Raw genomic sequence first — 26726 nt, 5'->3', positions numbered from 1 at the left:
TACAAAGCTTTTTTTTTTTTTTTCATGTCTGTTTGAGCAATCAGGTTGCTGGAGCCGCTGGGGCCGCTTTGGTTTGGATGGTCCCTGGTGGGGGATCCGGGGGCCAGCGCTGATTAAGTGATGACTTTTGGAAGAGCTGTTTGGTTCAGGCTTTTGTTTGAGGAAAATCTCCATGAGAGCAGATGGTGAACACACTCGGTTCTTCTTAAAGAAGCAATGCAACACTTTCTCATCTTAACAAATGTGAGTCCACCTTTTAAAACCACAAACTGTTTTTGGTGAGTTGTGTCCTAATTGTTACGACCACTAGTGATGCCAAACTCATACAGTTTTAATTCTACAAACAGAGACTTTATAGAAACAACAAGAATGTAGAAAAGTTGCAAAAACCTGCAGGAAGTGAAAACAAATGGCGACAAAACATCATGAAACAAACTCTGTTGAACAGGTGTTTTAAATGCAGCGAGGTCATCAGTAATGATCGAGGTCGCCGCTCGCTCCTCGCCAAGGACGACAGAGGAATCCCGTCTAAAAAAAAACCAAAAACACCACAGAGGAAGAAAGTGGTCCAGGCGTGACAAGGACTCTGTTGGTCTTCTGGACTCATTTGCTGCTGAAAACACAAGGACGACTCTCTGCGCTGCGTTATGTAACTGCGTTTGATGGATACCAGCTCTGCGAGTCAAGGACAGACGTCTTCTGAAACCAGGTTCTTTCTACACATGGACTTCCTCCTCGTGCACGTGTCTCGTCCACCATGACGTCTCCAAATGTTTCAGTCCAACATCTGACCTTTAATTTATGTTTTTGTGCAAAATTGTTGCAAATTATTTCAATTACAGATCATTTAGGGACACAAGAAGGTAAAACCGAGTTATTTTAGTTTTTCAAATATTGACTGAATATTAATGACGAGTCACTGGACCAGTGTCAGATAGTCTCAGTAACGTTATAGAGCGACGAAACGTGCACATACAACAAGATGTGATTAGAGATCTTTGAGCGAGTTTTAACTTTAGTTGCATGTTGAAACTTCAACAGATTCAATAAAAGGTTTTTAAAGAGGTTAAAAATCTACATGTGGATTCTGCAGAAAGACGACGGTGACCAGGTTACTGAGAATGCAAACGTGTGTGTGAGAATGTGTTTGATAAAAAGTTCTCTGAACCTTCAGAGGTTCAACTTTTATTTCCAGTCTGGAGACTAAAACAAACTCGGCCAGCGGGACATAAATCTCTTCTTCTGACTGCAGGATTTTGGCTTCTCCTCTGGCCATGTGTGACATAACAGCTTCTTCTTTTTCCTCTGAACGCCTCCCGTTATCTCGACACACACACACACTCACAAATCAACTCCATGTGTTTGCTGACGAGCTGATAAGTCTCTGCTTCCCCTCCGTCCTCCTCTGGTTTACATTTTCAGTCTTTTAGTCTGTCAGCTTCGAGTTTCTTTGTGTCCTGATCAATTTAAACCGGATTCATCTGTATAAATAAATACACACATTCAAACCCTGAAGACTTTATAGGACAAAGGATGAAAGTTTATTTTCTCTCAGATGTCTGTGTGCTTTTACACAAAACACACGGTTGGTTTTTAACAGCCAAGAGTCATAAAAATCCCTCCGCACGTAAATAACACGTCAGGTTTAAAGTCAAACATCCAAATTACATGTTTGACATGAGGACGGGTCACTGCTGTTGGACGCTTTAACTGCAACATGTCAAAGAGTTTGACCTCTGACCTCTGGTCTCACACCAGCTGCCAGGCTTCATTTTAAATGTTAACAACATGAAAATGCTCCAAAGTCAAATTTGGATTGTGGGCAAAAGTAAAGATACATTATTTTAAATGTCAGAGATGCAGGAAATAATGTGTGGAAGAGATTCGGTTTGTATGCAAAAGTAAAGCTAAATTACTTTAAAGATTGTTGCAGAAACGTTCAAAATAATCCTTAAAATCTTCCTCCAGATGTTCACAGATGCAGGAAATAAAAATGAATTATCTCCTCAGCTCAGCCAACTCTGATTTTCCTAAAACAAGGGAACCCCAGTCCAGATCAGAGATCAAACTTGACTTTCTTTAAAAAAAAAAAAAGTCTTTCAGTCCTGCACCTGCTGCCCACAGATCGACCTGCCGTCCTCCTTCTGTCAGGAACTTATCTGTCCGTCGAGGTTTAGCTGTTAATTGTTTTCGCAGCGTTCGAGTGTTGGAATTGCAGCAGCAGCTCGACCCTGAACGTCGCCGTGATGAATGTTTCACAGTACGTTGGTTACAGGAGTTTCCAAACTAATGTTCTCTCACACGTTATCAGTCCACGTCGTGATGTTCGGAGTTCAACATCAGGGTTTTTAATCACCACGTGACCCCTGAGTGGTAAATGTTTTATTTTCTTCGTGGGCGGGAGCAGGAGAGCTGCCGGGCTCATCAGGGCTCCGAGATAACGTTAACGTCAGCCTTCTGCTTAGAAACGGTGGATTTACAGCTCACAGCGACTTAATACCATACAGTCTCTGGCTTTTGTTTGCACCCGCTCAGTAGTTAGCACACATTAGCTTAGAGGGCTAACTCGGCTTGTTTTTTTGCACCCAGTTATGGAGAGTAATATCAAAAAGAGTATCAATAAGTATTGATTAAATCCTAACAATAGTCACAGTGAGTGATGTCAAACTGATGTTCGGAGAATTTCCCAGAATGCCTCTGTTTCTGCCTCGGAGCAGGTGAAGGGTTTCATGTGGATTTCATTCTGGTCTCCTCAGATCAGGTTTCAGTTCAGCAGTTTGAGTGTTTCTTCTTCTTCTTCTTCTTCTTCTTTAACTTTGTTTGAAAAAGGCCGCGTTTATGTTCCAAAATGATGTTTTTTTTTTCTAATTATTAATAATCATAATTAGAAATGATCATAAACTGAATGTTTCTGTGTTTTTAAGTGTTGGTCGGACAAAAAAAGACATTTGAAGATGTCAGTTTAAGCTCAGGAAAACTGTGACGGACTCTTTTTGGTGGGTTCAAAGAGTTTTTGTTTCACAGGATGGATCGATGATGAATCCTGTTGATTGTTTCATCTTCGTCATATTATCTTGTCAGGTGAGAAAGAAGAAGAGTTTAAACTTTACCTGTTCAGATCTGCTGCTGCGGCCTGAAACACAAACATGAGAACAAGAGAAAAAAAAGCTCAGAAAACTATTTGAATTTATAAAAAATCTGGTTTCATATGTGGAAAGTTTGTGGAAATTTAAAAATGACACAAAACCTGCAACTACAAACTAGCGCAGCTCATTAATATCAACAAAATGAATATGTAACTTTAACTGATGCTGTGTGTTCCTGCTCACATCCTACCTGACACTTTGAAAAGTTTCAGCGCAATAAACAAACTGTTCAAATGCAAAACAACAAAGTTTTCATTTCTCCCACAGAAAAAAAAAAAAAACGATGCATCTGCACTTGGACTTAATTTCAGAGAAGTTTCCAGATATCAGGACACGTGAAAATGTTCTTATGTTTCTTTGCATTTTCCCCAGTAAGATGCACAGTGGCCCCCCAAAATGACAAAACACACACACACAAAAGCAGAAACGATCAGAGAAAAGCTACAAACACACATGTTGACTGTCTGCAGGTCTGAAACTGCTGCAGGTTGCGAGTCTCTGGAGCTTCAAACAAACAACACAAACTTCACGTGTAGAAAAACAAGCTGAATAAACTGTAAAAGTGGCAAAAAGCACTAATGTACAAACACTTCAGTCTCAGACGCAGCCGCTTACTTTGATACGACAGATTATTAATAATACATTTGCTTTTTAAAATGTACTTTGAGTAAATGTTATTTATTGATTATGAGGCTGCAGGTTTACATCCAATTAAAACATTTTCCATCCTCTATAAAACCTGAGTGGAAATATTGAGAATGTTAAACGATGACATCATGTGACTTAAACGTCACTGAGGAGCTGAAACCATCAGATCTTTGCATGAAACTGACAGAAACGTCACATTTCTATCGTTTTCCATCGTTTGAGCTTCGACTGTATTAATGACGTCATCTCGTTGTTTCTTCTTCTTCTTCTTCTGCGGAGGTTTATCTGCTCGTATCAGCAGCAGATGGAAACAAAACATTCAGGACATTTTGCTTTGATAATTTTCTGGAAATTCAGTTAAAATTTGAGCAACGTTTGGATGAAACTTGACTACTGAATGTATTCCAGAGTTGTTTTCTTCCTCTACAGACAACTTTGGCACTAAAAACATCCAAAACAACTGTTGTTGTGCTGATTTACACATAGAAGGTCTGTAACATCATTGTGTTCAAATCCTGTAAAAACCTTCTGCATGTTTATAAAGTCAGAGTTCTTCAGCAGCTTCGGGGCTTTTCTATTTTTCAGGCTTTTTTTTTCTCCACAAATAATCTAGTTGAGGTGAAACAGTGAGATCGGACCCTCCGGTGTATCTGCAGTTATGTAACCGAGCAGCATTTTCACAGCAGGAGTTCAGCTCTGCATCGACTTCAACAAATCAAACGGCTGCAGAGACTCCAGTTGTCACTTGTTTTTCCTTGCAGGATCAGAAGCTGCTTCTCTTCACTGACACTCTGGTATTGAGAAACATTCAAATTAAAAACAGAATCCTGTTGATGTCGTGTTGTTTTCTGGGTCCAAAATTACAAGAACAACTTTAAAAATGAAACTTTCATCACACTCAGCATGGTTTTTTTTTTGGTTTCTCATGTTTCATGTTACAAACTATAAAATTCTCTTGTGGTTGTGTTTTTGTTATAACTCAGCTCAGCCTGTCCTCTCACACCGCTCGTCTCTCCTGCTAAAAACCGTCAAATCCAAATTTTGTGCTTTTCGCAGCTTTTCTCAGATCTTGAAACTCTGAGTTTGCAGATTTGAGGTTTTAACCACAAAAATGTTATTAATTGTGTGTTTTGTTCAAAGTCAGAAGCAAATGAAGTTGTGGATCAACAAAAAGCAAAAGTGTAAAGAAAGCAGCTCTAATGTTAGCTGCTAATGTTAGCATATCTGGCTAACTAGCTTATGTTCCAAGACCAAAAGTTTATCATCTTTTATCTTTTAGCACTCATGGTTGATCTTCTTTTTTCTTCCTGTGTGCATCACTGTGTTTAGTTTTAACACTTTAATTTAAAATATATATTGATTATTTATTGTTTATAAATTTGTAGATAATGTTTACTACTTTGTAAACAATATTATTAAAAGTTCTATATAAATAAAGTTATTATATATTATAAGAGTTAGCATGTTGTTCAGCTGCAGGATACGTTAGCTTCTTCATGCTACGATATCAGAGTTTGAACTGACGTTAGCTGCTCTGTCCTGTTATTTACTGGAGATATGTTTGACCGCAAAGGTTTTTTTCTCTTGTTTGTTTTTCTACAATAAATCTGAAACCGATTAGATGGAGTTTAATTGACTCTTTTACTAAAATCAATTGCGATGTCGTCGCAGCAACGTGTTCAGGTGACCTGCTTATCGTACAGATTCTTCACCTTGTAAACATCGGTTGACAAAACAATCAAAAGCTTTTGTTTTGATTGTTCTGGAGCTTTTAATCAGTTCACATGATCCTCTTCCTGCAGTTTGCACAGCTGCGCAGCACTTTGACAACTTCCCGTCCGTGTTATAAATCCATCTGCTGAGGAAGATAGTGTAAAACGATCAAACGCTTTGGAACAGCTTCTGAGTGTGAGCTTGATTTTTGTCATTTACATCGTGTTTCAAAGATTTTTTTACTTCTAAAAGTTATTATAACCATTTTTTTTTCTTTTTCTTAATTTCTCATGCAGATTACCATCTAATTGACATTCGTATATTTATTACATTTATATAAAATAATGAAACAGCAGCTTCACTATTTACTGAATTTTAAATTACAGAACAGCTGTTTAAACTTTTGTTGTTTCGCTGCTGCATCTCGTTGGCTCGTTTTTGGCAGTTTGTCGTAAGTTTCAAGGAGACAAAGTTTTCATTGAGAGGTTTTCTTTTTCCCATCATGATTTCAATGTGCAGCACCAGCCTCACATCTCAGCGAGAAAGATGAACCAGAAGCAGCTTTTGGAGAAACGCAACCTGTAACGCTGTACGACCTGCCATGAGGGAAGACAAAAACATTACTAGGAGGAGGGGGGGACATTAAAGTAAAGTTAGACTTTGCTGTTGTCTTTCCGAGAGTGAGAGAGTATGAGCAGTGGTAACGAGAAAGCCGGTGAATAAGCGGAATAAAATGTTATTTTCTGATTGTTTCACGGCGGTTATAAATAAACACACCCACACCCTGCACCCCCACACAACCCTGCAGAGGTGCTGCAGCCGCTAAATACACATCATACGTGAACCATGGGAGTAAGATAAAAAATACAACAGAATTACTGTAGTTTTACATTTATTTCCATATGTTTTCATGTATGAAAAGACTCAAAACGAACACTGTAAGCAGACTATCCATGATTCTGTCCCGAACTGTTTGATCCATATAAGCTGTTTCCACTGTATTAAGCAAAAATGTCAAATATAATCAATGTCAAACTTAATATGTTTGGGTTTGTTTTGTCCAGCTGCAGGTTGAAGATGTAAAAATATTAATAAAACTATTTCTGACTTCAGGTAAAATAAGAAAATTGTGCTAACGCTGCTCCGAGATCACAACAGAAAACTAAAATTAATTGTTGGATTTTTGGAAAAACATTTTGCTTTTGGTCACAGTTTGATTGCATTTGCACAGCGCATGTGTTGCATCATTTCCTGTTAGCATAAAATGTTTAAACTAACTGCAAAAAACCTGCATAATATAAAGAGTCTTTGTAGTACGTATACAGTTAGTTTGTAATGTGGAGTTGGGACACAGACCTTAAGATTTGTCTTTAAGTTCACACTTTGCAGAAACACACTGCTGCTTTAAATTACGTTTAATTTCTCAGACTTTCCTCTCATCGTTGCTCATTTCTTTCTTGTGAATTAGTTGATTATTTTTCCAGTTTTCATGTTTTTTTTTTAAAATGTTTTTTCAAATAAAACAAAGAACAAAATTTGTGACTGATGACAAGCGGTCGGCAAGAGAAGTTGGGAATCACTGATGTGGAATCACTGATGCAGGAATAAAACGTCTTTTTAAATAATCTGTCCTCCATCAGTCACTTCAGACCGTCCATCAGTTGTTACAGGGCATTACCTCACCGCCCAGTTGTCCCATTTCTCATTAATGGAACTTTTTTGTGGCCCGCTGGGAGCGTTCATATGTTACATAACTGAGTGTTTCTCCAGTGGTTGAAATTACAGCAGCGTTGGCTCGAGTCGAGACGCTCCACACTCTTATTCTGACACCATTTCCTGCTCTTATTTTCTTTTTTTTTTTCCTCTGTGGTGAATAAACCTCGCAGAGTCAAAAACTTGTCACATTTTTCCCTCTTTAACAGAAATAACTGCCGGTTTCCACGGCAACGGTACATAAAGCCTATCTTTGCCCTGCGGTTCGAGAGAAAACATTCAGAGAAGTGATGTCATCCATCAGATCGCTGCTGCTGCTGCGGCGTGTTTTTTCAGAAGGACAGCGGTCAGATCGGTGACACTGGGTGGCGGGAGAGGAGAGGGGGTTTGTGGGTAATCTCCGTCACTTTAATGACTTCACTGTCAAAGAGGAATCTGAACACTTTTCCAGCTTCTAGATAAATCTTTCCTTCTCTCTCTGTGAGATGGCAGCCGGTTAGTAAGAGGCCTTTGAGTGCGAGGAGCCTCATGCGAGAACATTTAACTGTTTTCTTGAAGGTAGTACGGTGGCCCTGAGGTGCAAAACATGACAACGAAACTGAAAACACATTTACAAAATCACAACATTTTTTTTTGTCATGTTTTCTGAAATGTTGTGTTTTCGTAAACGTTTTCGTAAATATTGTGTTTGCTAAAACTGTTGTTGTGTTCTCATAAACACAGAGTTTTCTAAAATGTTGTCGTGTTTTCTGTTTTGCACCTCAGGGCCACCGTAGCTGTGTTTGTAGAGTATTCCAACAAACTCTTAATGTCACAAACTAAATTTCTGGTCTCATCCTGATGAATGTCATCTATTCATGAAGAGATTTCATCATTAATAACTGATCTTTACAGAGTTTACACAAACTGGAGGATGTGAACAAAAAACACAGCAGTCCTGAAACCACATCAGCTGTATGAAGATTTTAACATGTGGAGCACAGTTGGCAGATACGAATGAGTGAAGCTCCAAAATGTTGATTTGAGGGATTAAACCATTAAAGTGTAAATTAGCATCTAAAAACCTGATTTATCAGCAAATATTTTTGTCAGAACGGTCAAAACGATTCATCTCACGACATGAAGTTGAGCTGATGTTCAGAAATTTTTGCAGCTTTTTGTTTTCTCCCTCATGTAGCTGCACCACACGGGGCCTTTACTCAGGGGCGCTGGATTCATTTCAGAAGAGCGGGGGCCAAAAAGTGTGTGTGTGTGTTTTCATACTTTCCGTGTTCTGTGTCCACAGACAGCTGTGGACTTGCACACGTCTCCATTCATACTTTTTGGGGGTCCACGGACACCGACACGTGTGTTCACTAGTAAACATGGCTGCAGCGAGTTGTGAGTTTAACAAACTGCTGTACAGTGTTTTTCTGAACAATCTTTAAACCCAGCGATCTGTCACTACAACTTTGCTGGAATGCATTTCATTGTTTCACCGACACTTTCAACAACAAACAAACACAGCTGCTGTTTGATTTACACACCGAGGCTGAAATCCAAGTGGGTATGGGACTTATGGGGCTTTATCTTGGACTTTTAGCTGCTTAAAAAAATGTCTTGACAGCTCTGATGGAGCTCATAATTTATTACAAACAATTCCACCATATAAACCTGAGATCTGTGTGTAACTGCTGCTGTGTGTAGATGTGCAGCAGAAGATCCGTTGTTAATAAAGTTACTGCTGCTGTGTGACGCTGCAGGTGTTTAATAAAGTCAAAGGAAAGAATCTGACACACAGCAGCTGTAAGTAACAAACAGAACATCAGTACTGATGTTTCTACATTATTGTAAAACTCAACACAATCTAACACATCTCAGACCTGACTGAGTCACGTTAGCAGCTCGATTCTGACGGCATTTTAGAATTTACTATTTCATTTAGCAGATTATGTCATACATGTGAGATACTAGAAGAAGCAAAATACATGAAATTCTCACTATGGATCAATCTGTGTGCTGAAATGTGGAGAAAAGCCTGAAACACTGTAAACAGTAACTTTACTGCCTGCTATACATCAACGGCCTGTATGCGTCTTGTTATGTGCAGCACCATATTTCTCCCCCCTCCCCCTGTCGCTACACATTAAGTTCCACTCTGTTACATTAAAATACCAGTTCTGAGGAGCAGAAACATGTTCAAACCATTCAGGGCTGGAGCAGCAGCGGCGGCGGCGGCGGCCCACAGCACCTACAGGACGGACCCAAAGCTTTGGCACCACGTTTAAAGCTGTTGTGTTCACTGTTGCTGAACATTAACACTAACGAGACGCATCTTTCAACCATAAGTGTTGCAATATAACAGGAGCATTTGAGGGGATACAGTGACTCGCGACTTTAAAAGACTGTGGGAGGAGCCGTAACAGCTCCAGCACCTGTACTATGAAGTAAGATCAACATACTCAGGATTTCTCTTCGTTATCTGGTGTGGGGGGGTTTGCAGCACATGACCAGTCACAAACATGGGCAAACCTACTGGCAGCAGAGTGCTGTATTTCACAAATGAAGAGCAAATAATAGACAAATAGGAAGTTAAACAGGCTAAAAGCAACACAGTTGCAGCTGCTAAATGCAGGAAGCACAGCTGGCGCAAACTCTGGACTATGTGAATGTGTTAAAAGGTTTATAATGTTACTGCTCCATCATTAGTGCACGAGTAGATCTGACTATAATCACATTTGTTTATTCCATTAAATGAATGTGTTGCTCAGATGTGTTCTTATTTTAGCCTCATTCTTCCAGCTGTAACTCCGGCAATGTCAAACGGACTTGGGAGCAAATATAAAAAAAATAAATATAAAAACAGTTCAAAGAGTAAGTAGGCTTACTTTCATATTTTATAAGCATAAATAAACAAGTTCAAGGCTTTAGTGCTTCAGTCAGTCTCTGTTTTAGGATGATAGAAAGCACATTGAAATGACTTTGACATTGCTTGCAGCCAACAGGGGAAAAGAACGAGATGAAGAAGACAGGAGTGGACTCCTGCTGAGGAGCTGGCCCCCCGCTGCCATCATGACGGTCGCTTCTTATTGGAAGCTGACTGTGTTTTTAATCAAGTTCACCCACAGTGTACACAAAACCACTCGTAGCAAAGTAACACAAGGAAACGCATACAGTCTGCGGGACTTTAAGCGCGTGACTCCGACAGCTCAAGGAGCTCACACAGATAACTCACTGCCTCGGATGAGAATCTATATCTATAATCTATATATAAAGATCGTCGGGGGAAAGCTGAAGGGTTTCGCTGCTCTCTGAACAATCTTAACTTCCTACGAGACCCTCTGATCTGCACACTGAGCTCCACAGAATCTGCTACGAATGGTGATGCCACTTTCCAAGAGAATTATTAGTCAGTAGTCAATGTTTTCATACATCTGTAATCTCGAACATAACCTGTTACCATGGCGACATACCCCAGTGAGAAGTGAACCACCAGCATAACCCTTAAAACCCAGAGTTAAACCTGAGCTTACCTTGCTAACCCCAAATCCTGTTAAGTAGTACAGGCCTCTGCTGTTTCCAGACAGGAAGTGATGTAATGCATTGACAGGTGGAGAAGTGGGCGGAGTCTGTCACACCTGATTACATCATCTGTCATCTTGAAACACTATTTTAGCTAAATTCCATCTTTACAGCAACAAACTGGATTAACAACAACTGCAAACAGCTTTTCTTTTGTCATTTTTCAAGTAATTGTGTCGTTTACTACTTAAATTATTTTTTGATGTTTTATTTGTTTTTTCCTAATGATGCCTCATTTGTCTTCACACTTGTTGTGAAAATTCAAACTTTATTTGAATTCCACTGTTGACAAACAAGTTTATCATAAAAAAACTTTAGATAAACTGAATCTGAATTTATTTTTTATCATCACTATCATTTATCAACGCTGCTTATCATCATTGTTCCAACATGCACACAAACATTTTTCCATCACTTATTCTAGAAGAGAATATAAAAACAAATCCCTAACCCTCCTCCCTTGTATACGTCTAAATAATGTAAAGAACTTCCTTCTATAACTCGTGTTTTTTAAAAGCTCACAACTACAAGTTGAGATTCATTACATGTAAAACAAATGTTAATCACCATTTATTTATTGAGTTTAACAGGAGTAACTAGTTGTACTGAAGCAGTCAAACTTAGTATTAATTTTTGTGTTTTAGAAAAGTCCAGTTTACACTCTAAAAATGAAAGTGTGGTTGTTTCCAATGATTCATTATTTTGTGCAGAATAAGTGCAACTCTGTATTTGCAAACATTTAAAGAAGAAATTTAAAGTTTTTCCTTTGAAATGTTACTTTCCTGTGATTTCCTGAAAGCTCATAAACCTATATGAATGCTAAACATTAGCATGTTAGCATGAACACTAGACAGTTTACTGTCTCGATAAAAAACCACCAATCAGAATGCGCTGCGTAAACATTATTATTAAGATAAGTCTGTGGTTTCAGTTTGAAGCCAGAAATGTGTTCCTGAATGTAAAGGACAGAGACATTTTTTTAAAAAAGGAATCAAAACTTCTTTATTGTTGAAAATCAAATATAGAAACAAACGTGTAGAAAAACATCAACAGCTAACATACATTCTGTTCTCTCTTACAAAGCACTCTTCTGTTTTATAATAATGGGGTGAATGCATGAATACAGTCAGCTGACAGTTAAAGGCACAGTACATGTTTTACGTTCAGGAATCAGGACTGTGCTACATCGTAAAGAAGAAAGAAAATGTCCTGCATCGCTTTATTTTACCGCCAATCTGCACCTTCAGATAACGTACCTGCCTCATAATAACCCACCAAGCCTTTATAGTGAGGGCTGGTGGCAGGGCGGGAAATTAAAGGCAGCCACTCGCAAAAACAATTAGAAAGAATGATTAGCACGTTAGCTAATAGCCGTAGTCCAGAACAGTCGTATTATGTTTCAGTCACTCAGCGGCACATAAAATTAGAAGAAAATATAATTTTGAAACTACAAACTCAGCTGTTTCCAGTGTTCGACACCTCTCTGATGGAATTAATCATGTCTGTTGTTACTTTAACGCCTCCACTGTAAAAGCCGTTAACCAGCCTAAAAACCTGGAACTTCTTATTTTCAACATACTTTCTGTAACAGCTTTTACTGATGAAAGAGCAACTGAAATAACCAAGTTCATGGCTTGCTAACTCGGCTAATTAGCCAGATACTTGTGTAAACAAATGGCCATTGCTATACCCGCGCTAACCTTGCTAGCCTTTTTCTTGTATTTCAGTCACTCAGCAGTTCATAAACTTTGTTTCGGGGAGAATGTTGAAAATGAAAATGACCTTCTGTTGGGAAATCTTAGTGACTTTAAGGAAAATAAAAATCACAAACACAAACCCCCCAAAACCCCTTGGTGTAACATAACAAAAAACAGGTTTTTGTAACTTTACAACTTCATGACATTTTTTCCATCTTAAAGTCACTAAAAAGATAAATTGTGATCTGTAGTTTGATGGTCCAGGATCAGAGCTAGTCAGCCTGATAGCTGTGGTCACAATAGGCTATATCCTCGCTAACCTAGCTAGCTTAGTTCACACCAAGGCAACAACTGAAGTTTGAAAGTTCTTCTGTAATTCAAATTAAAAGAAGCAGTTTGAATGCAGATATGTGTGCTGTACAGTTAGCTTCCCGCCCTGCATTAGTATGAGGCTACAAAGAGAAGAAGAGCACATTATGGTACAGTAAAAAAAAAAGGCCACGGTGAGGGAAATGCATCTGCAAAAATGTATTGAAAAAATACATTCTCTCCATATACATATAAATACATTTCTGTTGTGCAAATTGCAAGTGTAGAAGCCTCCCACCTCGACGAGTCCGATCACACACAAGACAAATTTTAGTTTTCCCAAAAACAGAACATTTAGTTCATAGCACAGAATGTCAGGGCAGCACGATGTACAACAACATGAATCTCCACATTTAACAGACTGCAGAGGACTGTTAGCCGCTATCTCCTGCTGACGGTTAACGTAGCTTGCAGTGCTAACAAAGCATGTACAAAAAGTGTTTACATATTTGGCATTTTGTTATCAGTGGACTGGAAAATGTTATTTTTGTAGTTTTGAAATTTAAATCAGGTTTATTTTTGTTGTCTATTGTTGAAGACTAATACACCTGCAGCGTGTGCGTGCATGAGAGAAATCCAAATATCCAACAAGTTTTCGGTATTTCTGGTCAGCTGCCAAATTATGTCTTGCTGTGTGGTTGTACTTTGGAAACCTTTTGCTCAAGCGACTCTTTAATGCAATGAACAAGCTGAAAAGCAAACAATCCTGAACATCTACACAAGAGGAACAGCGGGAAGCATCGAGTCACCAAAATAATCCTGCGACTTTCTCGCCTGTTGGCCTCTTGAAGAAATGTAATAAGACCTTTTGATAAATAACATCTCATTCGTTATGAAAATAGTATTCCAGGGAGCCAGCTTCCCATTATTTTAACACAAAATAAAATATATCTAGCGTGAGTTAGCCACCCCCCCACACTGCAGAGAGTAACCCAACCTCCACGTATCTTCCTCCTCTTTATCACTGTAGCCTTGTTGCTCGATAAATAGTAAAGATGAGGCATGTTTGCTATTACATATTTTTTAAAAATGCTCTCTCGTTACAAATTCCCTGACGAGTATGTCCTGTACATGTTTTTACAGCACTGGGTAAGGTGGAGCATGAAGAGGGAGTTCAGAGCTCCGGCAGGTTTTACTGTCACCATCCCAGCCGGGGCGACCAATCCTCACTCGGGCTTCTCCGAGGACGATGGTTGCAGCGAGTCCGTTCACCATTTGCCAGGGATGGGTGTCCCGCACTCGTACCATGAGACGTAGTTTACGTGAGAATGTCCTCCTATCTGGCCGAAGTGGACGGGCTCCTGACGCAGCGCTCTGTAGAAACCTGTAGACGAGACATTTCAACCACGGTTAGATGTTGAAGTTCTGTGTGAACATTAGTTTATTAACTGTCTACTATCACCCGACATGCAGACACCAGCTAATGAAACTACTGCTCATAATTTAAATAAAACACACTTGTGGCACATACGAAACACAACGCAATTGGTTTACCGGCTCTGGATGGCAGCTGGTCGGCTTGCAGCTGTCGGCCTGTCCGTCCGTCCAGGAACGAATCGACGAACTGGCAGTGATCCTCACCGAAGCCGGTCTGATCTCCGATGTTGTAGAATTTACCTGCGTGGCAAAACGAACCAATCAGCACCGAGATCAAGTAAAATGTGATATGTGAAGCGAAGGAAGCGTTGTTGCGTCTGAACTCACCGTTGAGCGAGTCACTGAGGTAGATCTTGTACCTGAGCGAGTTACAGAGCTGAACGCCCACAAACTTGCGGTACCAGGTTCTCTTCACGTACTGTTTGCCGTGGCAGTCGGAGTACGAGTCCGTCTTGAAGGGGAACTGAGTCCAAATGGCGTCTTTTCCTGCAGAGAAAGAAGGTTTCCCGTTTATTAAAATGATGACGGTGTGTTGATTACCATCATGTGGATGTGGATGATATTTGACTTTACCTGAGACGTTCTCGCTCACCCGCGGGTCCGCTAAGGGAGACAAAGCAAATTTTATCATCTTTAATCCAGCAAGTTAAAGTTAAAAATAGTAGACGACTACTTCCTGTTTTCTCCACAGTAAAAGTTCCCATTTCAGTTCCCAGTACAGAATAAACTATATGCTTTAATATAAGCAATTGTTTAAACAAAAAATGTATTCAAATTTTGTTAACCATACGTGTTATTTATTATTTTTATTATATATTTTTTTGAACTGTAACCACCGTCATCATCCATTTATCTTATGTAATCAATGTATTACATCATATTATGTAATGTACCTCTGTCTGATGTCTGGTGTTGCAGCGGCGTTACCACATTATATTAGACTCATGTTGGAAGTGTAATTTTGGAACATTACCTAATTTATTTCAGATTTGTTTAATATTTGTAGTTTTCCAAGTTGTAGAAAGTTTGAGTATTTTTAGAAAAGCAAATACTGTCAGAGCATCACACCAAAGACTAAAACAGTATGAATAATAAAATGCTACAAACCAAAAAGCAGCTGTGGTCATTAACACATTTAAGCCTGTTTGCTAATAATTATATAAAAGATACTCTGCTTTCCTGTCATGACCTATTTTATAAAACGAGTCAATAATTACTAAAAAAAAAAATTCTAATGATTTTAAATCTTCCTATAAAGAACTATTTTATTTGGCAGTAATAATAAATTAGTACTGTTCCAATTAAGTTTGTTAGTATATAGAATACAATTCTACATGTAATTTTCTAATTATAAATGAATATTTACTTGGGTTTAAATGAAGCTGCTCTTTCAAGGAAATTCATATTTTCACAATAAATCTAGAAAACAGATGTTCTTTAACTTCAGTTCCAAATCACAGACTGTTCCTGTTTTAGTTCATCTGTTGCTTCGATGACCGGCAGCATTTAGAGGACTTTACAGGTTGTTCTGTACCTGACTCTGTGTTGAAGGACACCGGTTCACTGGAAGGACCTTCACCCAGCTCGTTCTTTGGCTTCACCTTGAACTCATAACTGTAAAGAAACACACACACAGAGACAAAATGTGAGTTTTTTCTGCTTAAACACAGCATAAAGCCAAAACTACTATTGTTTATTAGAAAACTATTTATAGAACAGCCTCTGAATTTCACTTAAAATCAATGTTTCTGATCACAATTAAGAGTCAGAGAACTATAGAACACATTTTTATAAACTTGAATGAATAAACTTGCATGCAGCATTAAGAAGCGTCGCAGGTTTGACACTTTTATATGAAGAAGGGTGCCAGTCAGAGTCACGTCTGACAAATAATAATTATAAAACAGAAAGAAAATACACACAAAACAATAAAGCAAATAGCAAGTAGCAATGAAATGTACGGCGGCAAAAAACAGCACTAGACCACAACTCAATCCAGTTTTCAGCAGGTGTATTAAATCAAGCAAGTAAAGCAGTCCACTCAGTAAACAGCTACGTTCAATCCAGTTTCATGACCATAAAAACAAAGACGACCAACAGTCTGCTCCGGGTTTGAACTGTTTTACCTTTTAACTCCAACAGGAAAAACACACATCCACTGGATTATTCCTGCTCCTGACAGGCTCCAGAGACAAGGCTCATGTTTTACCACGAGACATGGACTTTACAATGTGATCTGATGCCGAGGGTAAAGCTATCTCTCCTCCATTCAACAAAAACACTGGCAGCTCTGAGACACACTAACAGATTTCCTGGAGGTTGGTTTCACACAGGCGCAGGTTTTTTGGAGGGTTGTGATTGGATTATTGGAAGATTGTGGATATTATCTGTGGGAAACACGACTGAACTCTTGACAGGTGGGTGTTGATGTAATTCTGATGGCTGTGCTATGGCAAGTCGTCGTAATTAGTCTTTATTTTACAGAGAGCCAACATTCCTCCATGAGCAGCGCTTGGCGACAGCGGCAAGGAAAAACTCCCCTTTAACGGGAAGAAACCTCAAGCAGAACCGGACTCTAGGTGGACGCCATCTGCCTTGACCGGTTGGATTGAGAGAGAAAGAGAAAGCACAAAAGAGTTTTTGTACTGTCTCCTTGAAATTTGTTTTATATGGGAGTTAAAGGACATATCCTAATCAAAGTAGCAGTATCCATTGAATTTCTTCACCTTGACATTCAGAGCATGGGCAGGACTGCTCCCTCGAGTTCCCTCCAGAGATTGAGGCTCCAGAGACAATATGGGCACCTCACAGCCGGCCCTTTTCTTGCTATGCATCTAGTGTGCATTTGGGTTTTTTGAAGCAGATTGTCAGACATCCAGAATCATGGCCTGGTCCCCTCGGACCATTATGAGTACAGCTAGCGCCACTGCAGCTATCCTTTGAACTCTCTGCCCCTCATCAATAGCACAAGAGTGGGAAGTGTGTTTGTCCAGAGCTGTAGTGCCACTATCAGCTCGGACTGTTTGAACTGACCCAGACTGTCTGGGTTTTGCAAACAGCTGTTGGATATCTTATCGCCTTCGGATAGCGCCGTGCCAATGCCCTGGCAAGTGAGCTTGCGCTGTTTCTCAAATGCTTTTTCCCTCCAAGCTACCGTTGACGCCTTGCAGGTGTCAATACTGTTCAAGTCTGGCTGGTCTGTTTTACTAGGCTTGACCTTCCCCTTGCAGGACCTGCCGCCAGATAAGGGATGTCAGGAGGGAAGTCCTGGAATCCAGACTAGCAATCATCTTAGATATCTTATCCCTCATTTCCCAAATCATCTATTGAACCAGGATCCCTTTCCGCGGGTTTATCTGGACGCACGGATACTTCACTGTTCCCTGTACTCCCACTAGATGGATGGGCACTCCCATGAGTGTCCACACTCTGCACTGGTTTATGACGTATGCATATGGGCTGTTACTCCCAATCATAAATCCATGACATTTCCTAGGATTTGTTCTTAGTCCCATGACACTCCCAGATTCTTGGACATGCCATCTGCAGAAGTCAGCGACCTGATCACCATACCTTCCACCCTGAATCCCGAACCCAGCCTCTCCAACATGTGGAGTAGAGGGTCCAGGGCCAGGTTGAAGAGTGATGGAGACATCGGATCTCCTTCTTCACTGACACCTTGACTTTGATCCTTCTGGTATTACCTCCCACTGCTTTGACTATCCTGTGACACTTCCTGTATGAGTCTTTGATGAAACCTCTGATCAGCTCCCCTTCTCTCGAGCACATCCCCAATGTGAAAAAATAGTTGCTCATTATTTTTCTGTTAATTAACTAATCAAGAATTATTAATAACAGCTCTAAACTTTTTACAGGATTACTAGGAAACCAACTCCAGGTATATTTAGAGGTGCTATGGTTTGCATTTTAACATCAATAACAAACGAATAAGGTCATCACTGATCTCATTTCTGCAGTTTCCTTACGTTGCAGCAACAATAAGAGGGCGCTGCTCTTCTTCTGATGGTCTCTCGTATGTTTACAGCACATTTCAAATAAAACAAGCAGGAGAAAGTGGAGAATTATCACCACCAGATGAGCTCTATATCCTGCTGCTTACAATTGTCTTTAAATCGTTTATGCACAGTTTTTAGTATCAAACCTGCAGGAATCAGCTGCAGAGTTTGTGTTCAAGTCTGCTTCTTCTCCGGACATCCTCTGTCTCTTTGAGAACGACCATAAATGCATATTTTCCTCTCTGCTGTAGCTGTTACACAATGTTTCAACAACTCCAACGGTCACCTCGCTGAAGAAAAACATCTCAACCTGTTTGGGACGGTGACGTCGGTGCTTCGAGTCGTTCCAGACTTCACGTCCAACCAGCTTCCTTCATACTACATATTTCTCTCACATCCAGGCTCATTAAACCCTCGCTGAGCGTCTGGCTCGACCGCCTCAGCTTGTTTGGACAGCTGAGCGGGAAACAGCAGACATTTTGTCAGACGTGTTGAACAATATTTTCGGAGCTCCAGCAGACATCCAGAGAGCGGAGGTGATCCGACACTTTTGGAGACTCACTTTGACATCTTTTTAATCTTCCTTATGTTTGCAGCAGCATATAAAACAAGCTCTACTTGATGCCTCAGAGGCAAACAATCCTACAAATCCATCCCATGATTCTATCAATACATTCTCACTGTAACGGTCAGGATTTATTTATGGAGCAGGATCACTGATTTATAATGAAATCTGTGATGACGTTGTTATTTTAATCAAACTGAAGACAAAGAAAAGACAAGTTTATTTCTCCAATCATTGTCAGCTCAACACAAAGATCGATAACTCGACTAAAAAAGTATGTCAGGTTGTTCTTAAAACTTTTAAACTCCTTTCACGGCTCTAACAAATGTCAGACACAAGGTCCTCTGCCTCTGTATTATCTCATAACCCTATCAAACCACAGAATATTAATAATTTCTCCAATATCTGCACATGGCAGCTACAGTATGGTAAAGGTTAGGAAAACATTGTTATGGTTATGGCAAATAAACTACAGTAAAGGTACGTTTAGGGTTAACAGAGTCCTTCACAGATTTATAATTTCACTCCTGTAACATCATCAACCTCATGATGGACAGGTTTTTTTATGAAAAGGATGAAAATCAATGCAGCAGAAGCAGAGATGTTGTCTTTTTGATTCCACACATTCTTCCTTTTCAAAACCTTACGCCTACATTACCCACAGTGCACCTGGAGGTTTGGGTGTGCTACGCTAGTGGTGGCTAATGTAGCCTGGAGCTGCTAGCCTCCAGCATAGATGAGAAGCTACAGAAGTCTGATAACCTCACTTGTGGTCTTCAGCCCAACCAACACTGTGACATCATCATACGTTAGCGTACCTGCTCTCAGGTTTGAGGTTCTCCACGGTGGTGTGAGTCTGGTTGGTGGTCAGGATGGAAACCTGTTCTCCGTCGGGTCCTTTAGTGGTGGAGATGACCTCATACTCTGAGAAGACAACAACAGATGATTTATATGCTGTTAGCTAATAAGGTAGTCAACAAATAGCTTGGACGCTAACTGCTGCTAAACACCAAAAGTCTCTCTCTGTGGGGCTAAGCTAACAGTTTCCCCCTGCTTCCAGTCTTTGTGCTAAGCTAGGCTACACACATCCTGGAGTTCCTACCGGTGGTGTCGTTGTCCGTTTTCTCCCAGTCCAGGATGATGAAGGATGGGCATCCCTCCACCGTTACCACAGTGAGGTTGGAGGGCGCAGTCCTGGGCGGAGCCGTCACGTTGGCCTCGCTGGGTTCGTCTTCAGGGAAGTAGCTGAGGGAGGAGGTGATGGAGCACGGCTCGTCCGGTTTCTTGCCGGTTTGGTAGATAACATGCGGTGCTGTGGGAGGAGGAGCTTCGTTAGCTGGTACTCTGTAACTACAGGGATTCAGGCTCTATTCCCTGCTCAACAGGTTGAGCTTAAACAGACGGTTGTTTTTAAGCTTTTCATTGATCCTGTTTAGACGTCTTCAGGTCCAACTGGAAGCTTAAGTCAAAGTTTCTGCTCACCCACGTAACGTTTCTTGCCCAGGGCGTCGACGTCAGACGTTGGCTTTGATTTAAACAAGTCTGAGTCCTCCCAGGTTTCCTGTCGACTGGCTGAAAGAAGAAACAAAAAGATCAAATCTCAGATGGCAGAAGAAATGCTCACATATCTGCAGAGTGATTCTCAGGTTTCAGACACAAGTAAACATTTCTAATATTTCTCACAATGTTTTTTAATTTTTCTTATTTCATGGATGTAAAAACATTTTTTATGAACCCAAAGTCCCAAATGATGATATCAATGATACCAATCTTATGGGCATCTTTTGTAATATGATACTTCCTGAAAGTTTTGGGAAAGTTTTCAAGGCTGCTGCCTTTGAAACTTTTGTTCCTGGGCTCATATTTATCAAAGAATAACATTTAAGAATTCTCTAAAGAGCCAACTTGAGTCAAAAGATTCATTGATGCCCAACTTAGAGCATTTTTAAGTTTACAGAAGTTCAATAAATAGTTTTTATTCTCATTCTTCTCTAAAAATGAAGGATTTCTGCTTTTATTTCTCACTGAAGTACAAAAATATTACTATTAGCAGTTCACAAATCACAAATGAGTTGCTTGCAAATACAGTTAACAAAGATAAAAGATAAAAGATGCTTGTGTTGTTGGTGAAATAGTTAAAAATGAGTTAAATTTCTTGAATTGTGGCCGATGATTGCTTAATCATTTGGTTTTGGGGTTTTCCTGCAATGAAAAGGTAAAAAGTGGAACTCTTCGTACTGGCAGGTGTCGGTGAAACGGTTGTGGCTTGTTTGCGTTCCTGCTTGGTGGGCTTGGCGGTTGCCAGTGGCACTTTGGGTTTCAGGAACGGCAACTTGTCGTTCTGCTTCAGGTTGTTCACCTTGTCTGGAAGAAAGTGAACAAAGATTCATGTGTTGGATAAACATGGAGAAATCTACGTAAACTTCATATTTTACATGTTTTGGTCACATAAAATGTCAAATCACACGGGTCCAGATTTTATCTGTCTTATGAGGTGTAATGTGTCTCGAATTATCAGATAAAAAGGACAAATATTTACGTAGAATACTGAGAATAATGAAACATAAAGTGAAATCATGGAGTTGATGGATGAAATTAATATGTGCAGCTACATGTAGATGGGTGGATGTGTATGAATCTGATTACATGTTTAGGTATGAAAGTTCACACAGACTTACGAGCATGTATGTACAAGTACACATAATATAAATCTCTTGTCTTATTGGGCTTCACTGTATTAAGAACAGATATTTATTTTTTATCCCATCTTATTCAAAGATTGTAAAACAATGACTAATATTGTTGACAATATAGCATCTGTAACGGCTGAAACATGATTAATTGGATGTTATGAACCCAGAACAGACTGCGTTAAATATATTTTATGTTCAATTGTAAATTTGTTACTTATTTGTCAAAGAAAAATTATATTGTGATAACTGAAGTGTGACTTAGATTAAAAAGCAGTTGTACCTGTGTCTCCGGGTTTTCCAACCTGGTTTGGTTTCTTGTTGATCGGTGTGGACGGGCGAGCTGGAGATCCTGAAACACACATCATACATCATCAATCATCTTCACCTGTAGAAGGTGAAATTATTCCCCATCTGTCGCCTGGCACTAAGTATATATACGTGTCCAAACGCAAAACCAATTTAGACTCAAAGGGTCCATTTAATGGAAAACAGTGGAACACTTCTTTAACCACCATTAACATAAAGTGCTCTCATGACTTTTCGATGACAGAAACGTCTCTGCTGTAAATCACATTCAGGCATGTGGACATTTTGTGTCTAAATAAGGCAAAGACTGAAGCTTAAACAACGACGTTGGCTCCATTTATTTTCTTGCTAGGTGCTTTGTAATCTACTGGAAAATCTCCTTTTTTTCCCTCCAAAAGGTAGAACTTGATACCCATTTCCAAATGCCAAATGAACCTGAAAACATGAACAATCCTGTGTAATTCCACAAGCTTGTTTCTGTTTTTCTAAAATCCAGAACCTGCAGCCAATTACACCCCCACTCCCCACTTCTCCTTCTTCTTCTTCTTCTCTCATTTAAGGAGAAGCCAAAATTCCTCACAATCAAGGATTTGATTCGCTTCCAAAACTAAATGAAATAAATGCAAAGCCAGAAACATGAAAGATGATGGAGTCGTAAAATGAAACAATACAGACGAATTCCTTTCAATCAGTTACATGTAAATATGTATGATGGCAGAGACGCCACCAGTGAATATTTGCTGTTCTTTGCTTGAAATTATTTGGGCTTCAAAGAGCTCTTTTGCTTTCTTGGTAAAGCTTCTATTATTCTTGAACAGTTGGACATAAAATAAGAGTTCCCTGTGGATGTTTTACAGTCTGTAGAAAATGAGTTTCATACTGGAAAGTCACAGTGGAAACTGCTGTAATTATACTCTGTGTTCAGCAGACTAAATGAAATAAATATTGGTATAATTCTCTCTTTTCACACACAAACAATCCTGAAATAAAAAGCAAACATCGGGTTCCACATTCAGATGAAAACTGCTCGATGCACGCCATGCTGTCCTGGTTGCGTGAGGCTTTTTCTAAACACGGCATCTCGGCAGCAATGCGCTTACAACGCTCGCAATCAAGCAAGAGACAAACGCTGAAGCATGTGGACTCTGCACAGGAGATTAAAAAAAAAGGACTTAAATGACTCAATCTTCTTTTCTTCTTTAAATTCCTGCGGTAAGAAAAGGTGCAGAGCTCTGCAAAGTAAGCTAACGACCACAGAAGCACATACTTTCCGAATAGTATTCCAAAGCTTTTGGCTCGAGCTTTCAAGCTGACAACTTTTCTTTCTGGTCTTTATAAAACATTTGTCTTTGGACATTTGACACGGCCAAACCATGCAGTCTGAAGCGTCAGTCAGCGCAGGCGAGATTCATGCCATTACCAACCATAAAAATGCTCTTCAATAGTGGGACCCGAACGACCGAACACGTCAGGGAATTCAGCCTTCTTGTCCTCCAGCAATGAGTTGTTCACTGCAGCAGGAAACGCACCAAGATTAACACTCGTTCTGTTGCTTCATCTGAATCATTGATGCCAAAACTCGTCAAGAAACTGTTCCACTGTTTTACATTTCCATCACAAAGTCATGAACGTTCCCTGTCAGAACGTCAACAAATGATCAAACCTTTCTAGATGTTAACATACAAAAGACAACAGACCAAAAATGGAAAATGGATGACACCAAAAACCAGCTCATACCCGCTCCACAGGATGAACATGCACACCAAAACATCATGCACGACAAAAACCATCACCCAGAACCCTTTGAGTCAATAATCTCATCAATCTGAGATATTCTGAGCGGATTTACACCTGGTATCATTTACATGTGATGAAAAACACGCTAACGCAGGTGTAAACTGTGATCAGATCTGTAAAGTTTGGTTATATTCTTTATAACATTAATAATAAAGTTGTGAGCTGCCTGTTAAAAAGCTACAGACGAGTTCCTGCTGAATATAAGTGGACAAATAATCACTAATTGCAGGTTTAAAGTTAAATTAACATCATCTTTTAATGTTGTAGCGCTAACTCAACAGATATCCGTTGCTTATATAATTAATTTCCGTTCTTTGACTGGACTTTTCACAGCTTCTTATGTCATATTCTAGTTTGCATGCTGTGATTTGATCACATTGCAGGAAGAATAAAAATATGAGAATGTTTTTTAATACCAGGTGCAAATGCAAAGGCCGCATTTATACGTTACCACATGTTAATAACGATACTTGAATACTTATGAATACGTATACATAATTTCCTAACCTCTGCAAACATTGTTCAAGGTTCATTTTGAAATCTTGTGAAGGTCCCAAAGTTTCCAAAGATACTTTTTGGGAAATTAGGAATTTTAGGGGGAAATGTGAATAAAATTATTTAAAGAAGTCCACACAGTAGCTTTTTCTGGAGCTTTCAACTGCAACCTGTAGTTTTCCTCAGTGGATGTAGTCTATCTAAAAAAAAAAAAATTAAATTGTATATTGTATATTATTTTTCTCAGATTTCCTCTGAAAGCGTCTCAGTTTCCGTGAGATCAAGTTAAACCACAACCTCAAACCAGACATTTAAACATCTTCCCACCACCACAGTGACAACTCAAACAATCAAGCTCAAACTCTTCACATCTTGATTATTTGACAAAGTCACTGCCAGAAGCTTTGCAGAAGCTTGACTTGAGATGGCAAACATGTCAGACAAAAAGGCAACAAGGATGAACAGACCAACGGATGGATGGATGGATAAATGGATGAATGAATGGACATAAAAGTATTAATAAACAAAAAGGATGGAGAACATAAGACCAACATGAGCTGCAGTGGAGGTGAAGATGCTGCGGAAGCGACTGAAGGGTTAATTTATGATGAAACACAAAAAAAAACAAACAAGTTTTTTTTTTACCCAGTCGAGGTCGGGACCATAAGGCGGGTTTAGGTGGGGAAATGCCCCGGTGAGGCTGTCCGTTTACTGCGGGGAGAAAAGTGAGCGTTACGAAAGGTAAGAAACTGTCTCTGAGAAATGAACCCGACACAAAAACAACCTCCAAGTCCTGCAGGAACATTTTCAGGCACCGCAGAAATCAACTTTTAACTTTTTTTGTAAAATGAATTTGATGGATTTATCTTAGGACCTTCCGTAAAAATCAAGAAACAAACAAATATTTATGAATTTCAAGATGTTGTTTCCCATTTTTACGAAATCTTAGTGTTACCACAACAGATATATATCTAAAACTATAAATCGTTCACTCCACTGATAGAAAAAACTCCAAATTTTGTTACATCATCCATGAAAATCCCTAATATCCCCCCCCCCAGCTCCCTGGTGAAGCTCTGAAAGTTCGACAAAACGTTTCCAAACACCAAGAAGCAGCTTGGAGTTCATTTCCTAAGAAGTGAAATTTGCACCACTTGTTGACATTTGTAATAATTTTTGATGATTCAGAGATGAATCAGTAAATAAATAAACTGTCCAAACTGGAAACATGACATATTATATCATCACATGATCAGATTTTTTTCCAATTATTTAAAGAAAATTAAGATTTTTGTATTGAAATTTGAATGAAAGGATTTTCAGGTGAAGTCTGGTATATTTCCTGAGCCTTCTGTGAATACAGCATTTAACAGCCTTTAGGTAAAGAAGCGTAAAAATGGACTCGTCTGGTTGTTCAACTGTGAGGTTCATTTAGCAGGAAACAGTTACTGACACAAATTGGATCTGACAGCATGAAAGTCATCAAAACAATAAAGTCAAACTGTTAAAGTGTTGAAAACAGATGTGAACCACAGTGTAGAGACAAATTCCACCTGTTGGGCTTTTCCTTGAAATTAAAAAAAAAAAAATTCAATGATGTAGAAAATCATTCAAGACAGAACAAGGAAACAGCAACAATCAAAAACCAAAAAAACTCTCTTCACCTGTCAAAACATAACCGATCAATATTTAATCTGAACCTTCAGGAGCTCCACGTTTGCCCAGCACTGCACACTACAAAACCTGGTATTACAGGGGGAGGTTTCTGGTAAAATTACTAATTTGTGTGCTCAAGATATTTATACTTTAAACTAGAGATTCACAACACTTAATTATTTGCTTCTAATAAATATGCCGGATCATTGGCTAAAAACCCATTTAACTAAATTTTACTTGTGGAAAACCCAAAGTTTCCAGATATACTTTGGGGGAATTGAAAAGCTTTCCCCCAAAATGTTGGTGGTTTACAAATTTTTTTTTGCAAAATTCAAGAGTTTAAGAGATTAACGGGATTATGTCTGGGGTTTGATAGCATTTTATTTTATCTGAATCATCTCATTTAATCCGAAACCTTTTGAATCTTTTCTCAAAATGTTTCTTTAGTCCAGCATTCAACATTTGTAGCTTAAGTTACTAAATACTGGAGGTCCTGATTCAGAATGACTGACTTAATTGGTTTAATGTATCGATACGACACGCAAATGTTTTGCACTGAGAGATTCTGGCAACTGAAATAGATGCAGCTTTAACTATAAAACACTCACTGAAGGCTGCCAGTAACGAGTTGGATCAACCAATCGGCTTGTTTGTCATAAAGCTCCGTACAGTAAGCTTTGTTGAGATTTGGGAGATTTGTGTCGGCTTACAGACACGTCCACAAGCATTTTTTAGAGAACCGTAATTCCCGTTTTACAAGTACATTAAACACACAACAGCCAAGTTTCAATTAAAACTTAACAGTCAGTGCGACCTAAACATTTGAAGCTGCAACCTGAATGTTTTCTATATTGGTAATAAAAAAGAGGAAGGACAAACAAAAGATTCAATAAGAGATTTGTTAGTTTGGGAGCTAAAATCTGGGTAATTTATCACCTTGGAGCCAGATGTAAAATAGAACCAACCATAGAAAC

At 39.3% G+C, this 26726-nt stretch overlaps 1 protein-coding gene and 1 long non-coding RNA gene across 17 annotated transcripts in view; both read right to left on the bottom strand.

Moving 5' to 3' along the window:
* Positions 1 to 10752, bottom strand: LOC122976153. The gene is made up of 3 exons (XR_006400840.1): positions 10733 to 10752; positions 3111 to 3133; positions 1 to 1481 (listed from the first exon to the last, which is right to left on the bottom strand). It is a non-coding gene; the product is annotated as an uncharacterized LOC122976153 (long non-coding RNA).
* Positions 10753 to 11755: 1003 nt separating this feature from the next.
* Positions 11756 to 26726, bottom strand: part of abi3bpb (ABI family, member 3 (NESH) binding protein b) — a 39135-nt gene continuing 24164 nt past the window's right edge. For 8 of the 16 annotated variants that reach the window (XM_044344332.1, XM_044344336.1, XM_044344333.1 and 5 more), the window contains 12 exons: positions 24742 to 24807; positions 23229 to 23315; positions 21779 to 21847; positions 21044 to 21169; positions 20288 to 20377; positions 19908 to 20117; positions 19624 to 19729; positions 15759 to 15838; positions 14798 to 14827; positions 14552 to 14710; positions 14342 to 14464; positions 11756 to 14171 (listed from right to left, as the gene is read on the bottom strand). In XM_044344332.1, the coding sequence (XP_044200267.1) occupies positions 14056 to 14171; positions 14342 to 14464; positions 14552 to 14710; positions 14798 to 14827; positions 15759 to 15838; positions 19624 to 19729; positions 19908 to 20117; positions 20288 to 20377; positions 21044 to 21169; positions 21779 to 21847; positions 23229 to 23315; positions 24742 to 24807 (1262 nt within the window). In that variant the 3' untranslated portion in view covers positions 11756 to 14055. The remainder of the gene's footprint in view (positions 14172 to 14341; positions 14465 to 14551; positions 14711 to 14797; positions 14828 to 15758; positions 15839 to 19623; positions 19730 to 19907; positions 20118 to 20287; positions 20378 to 21043; positions 21170 to 21778; positions 21848 to 23228; positions 23316 to 24741; positions 24808 to 26726) is intronic. The other 8 variants (XM_044344334.1, XM_044344338.1, XM_044344341.1 and 5 more) reach the window with 2 other exon arrangements.

Source organism: Thunnus albacares, chromosome 24, assembly GCF_914725855.1.
Source record: "Thunnus albacares chromosome 24, fThuAlb1.1, whole genome shotgun sequence".
Taxonomy (NCBI): domain Eukaryota; kingdom Metazoa; phylum Chordata; class Actinopteri; order Scombriformes; family Scombridae; genus Thunnus; species Thunnus albacares.
Note: the sequence above shows the minus strand (reverse complement) of the source record. Positions and strands in the feature narration are given on the sequence as shown.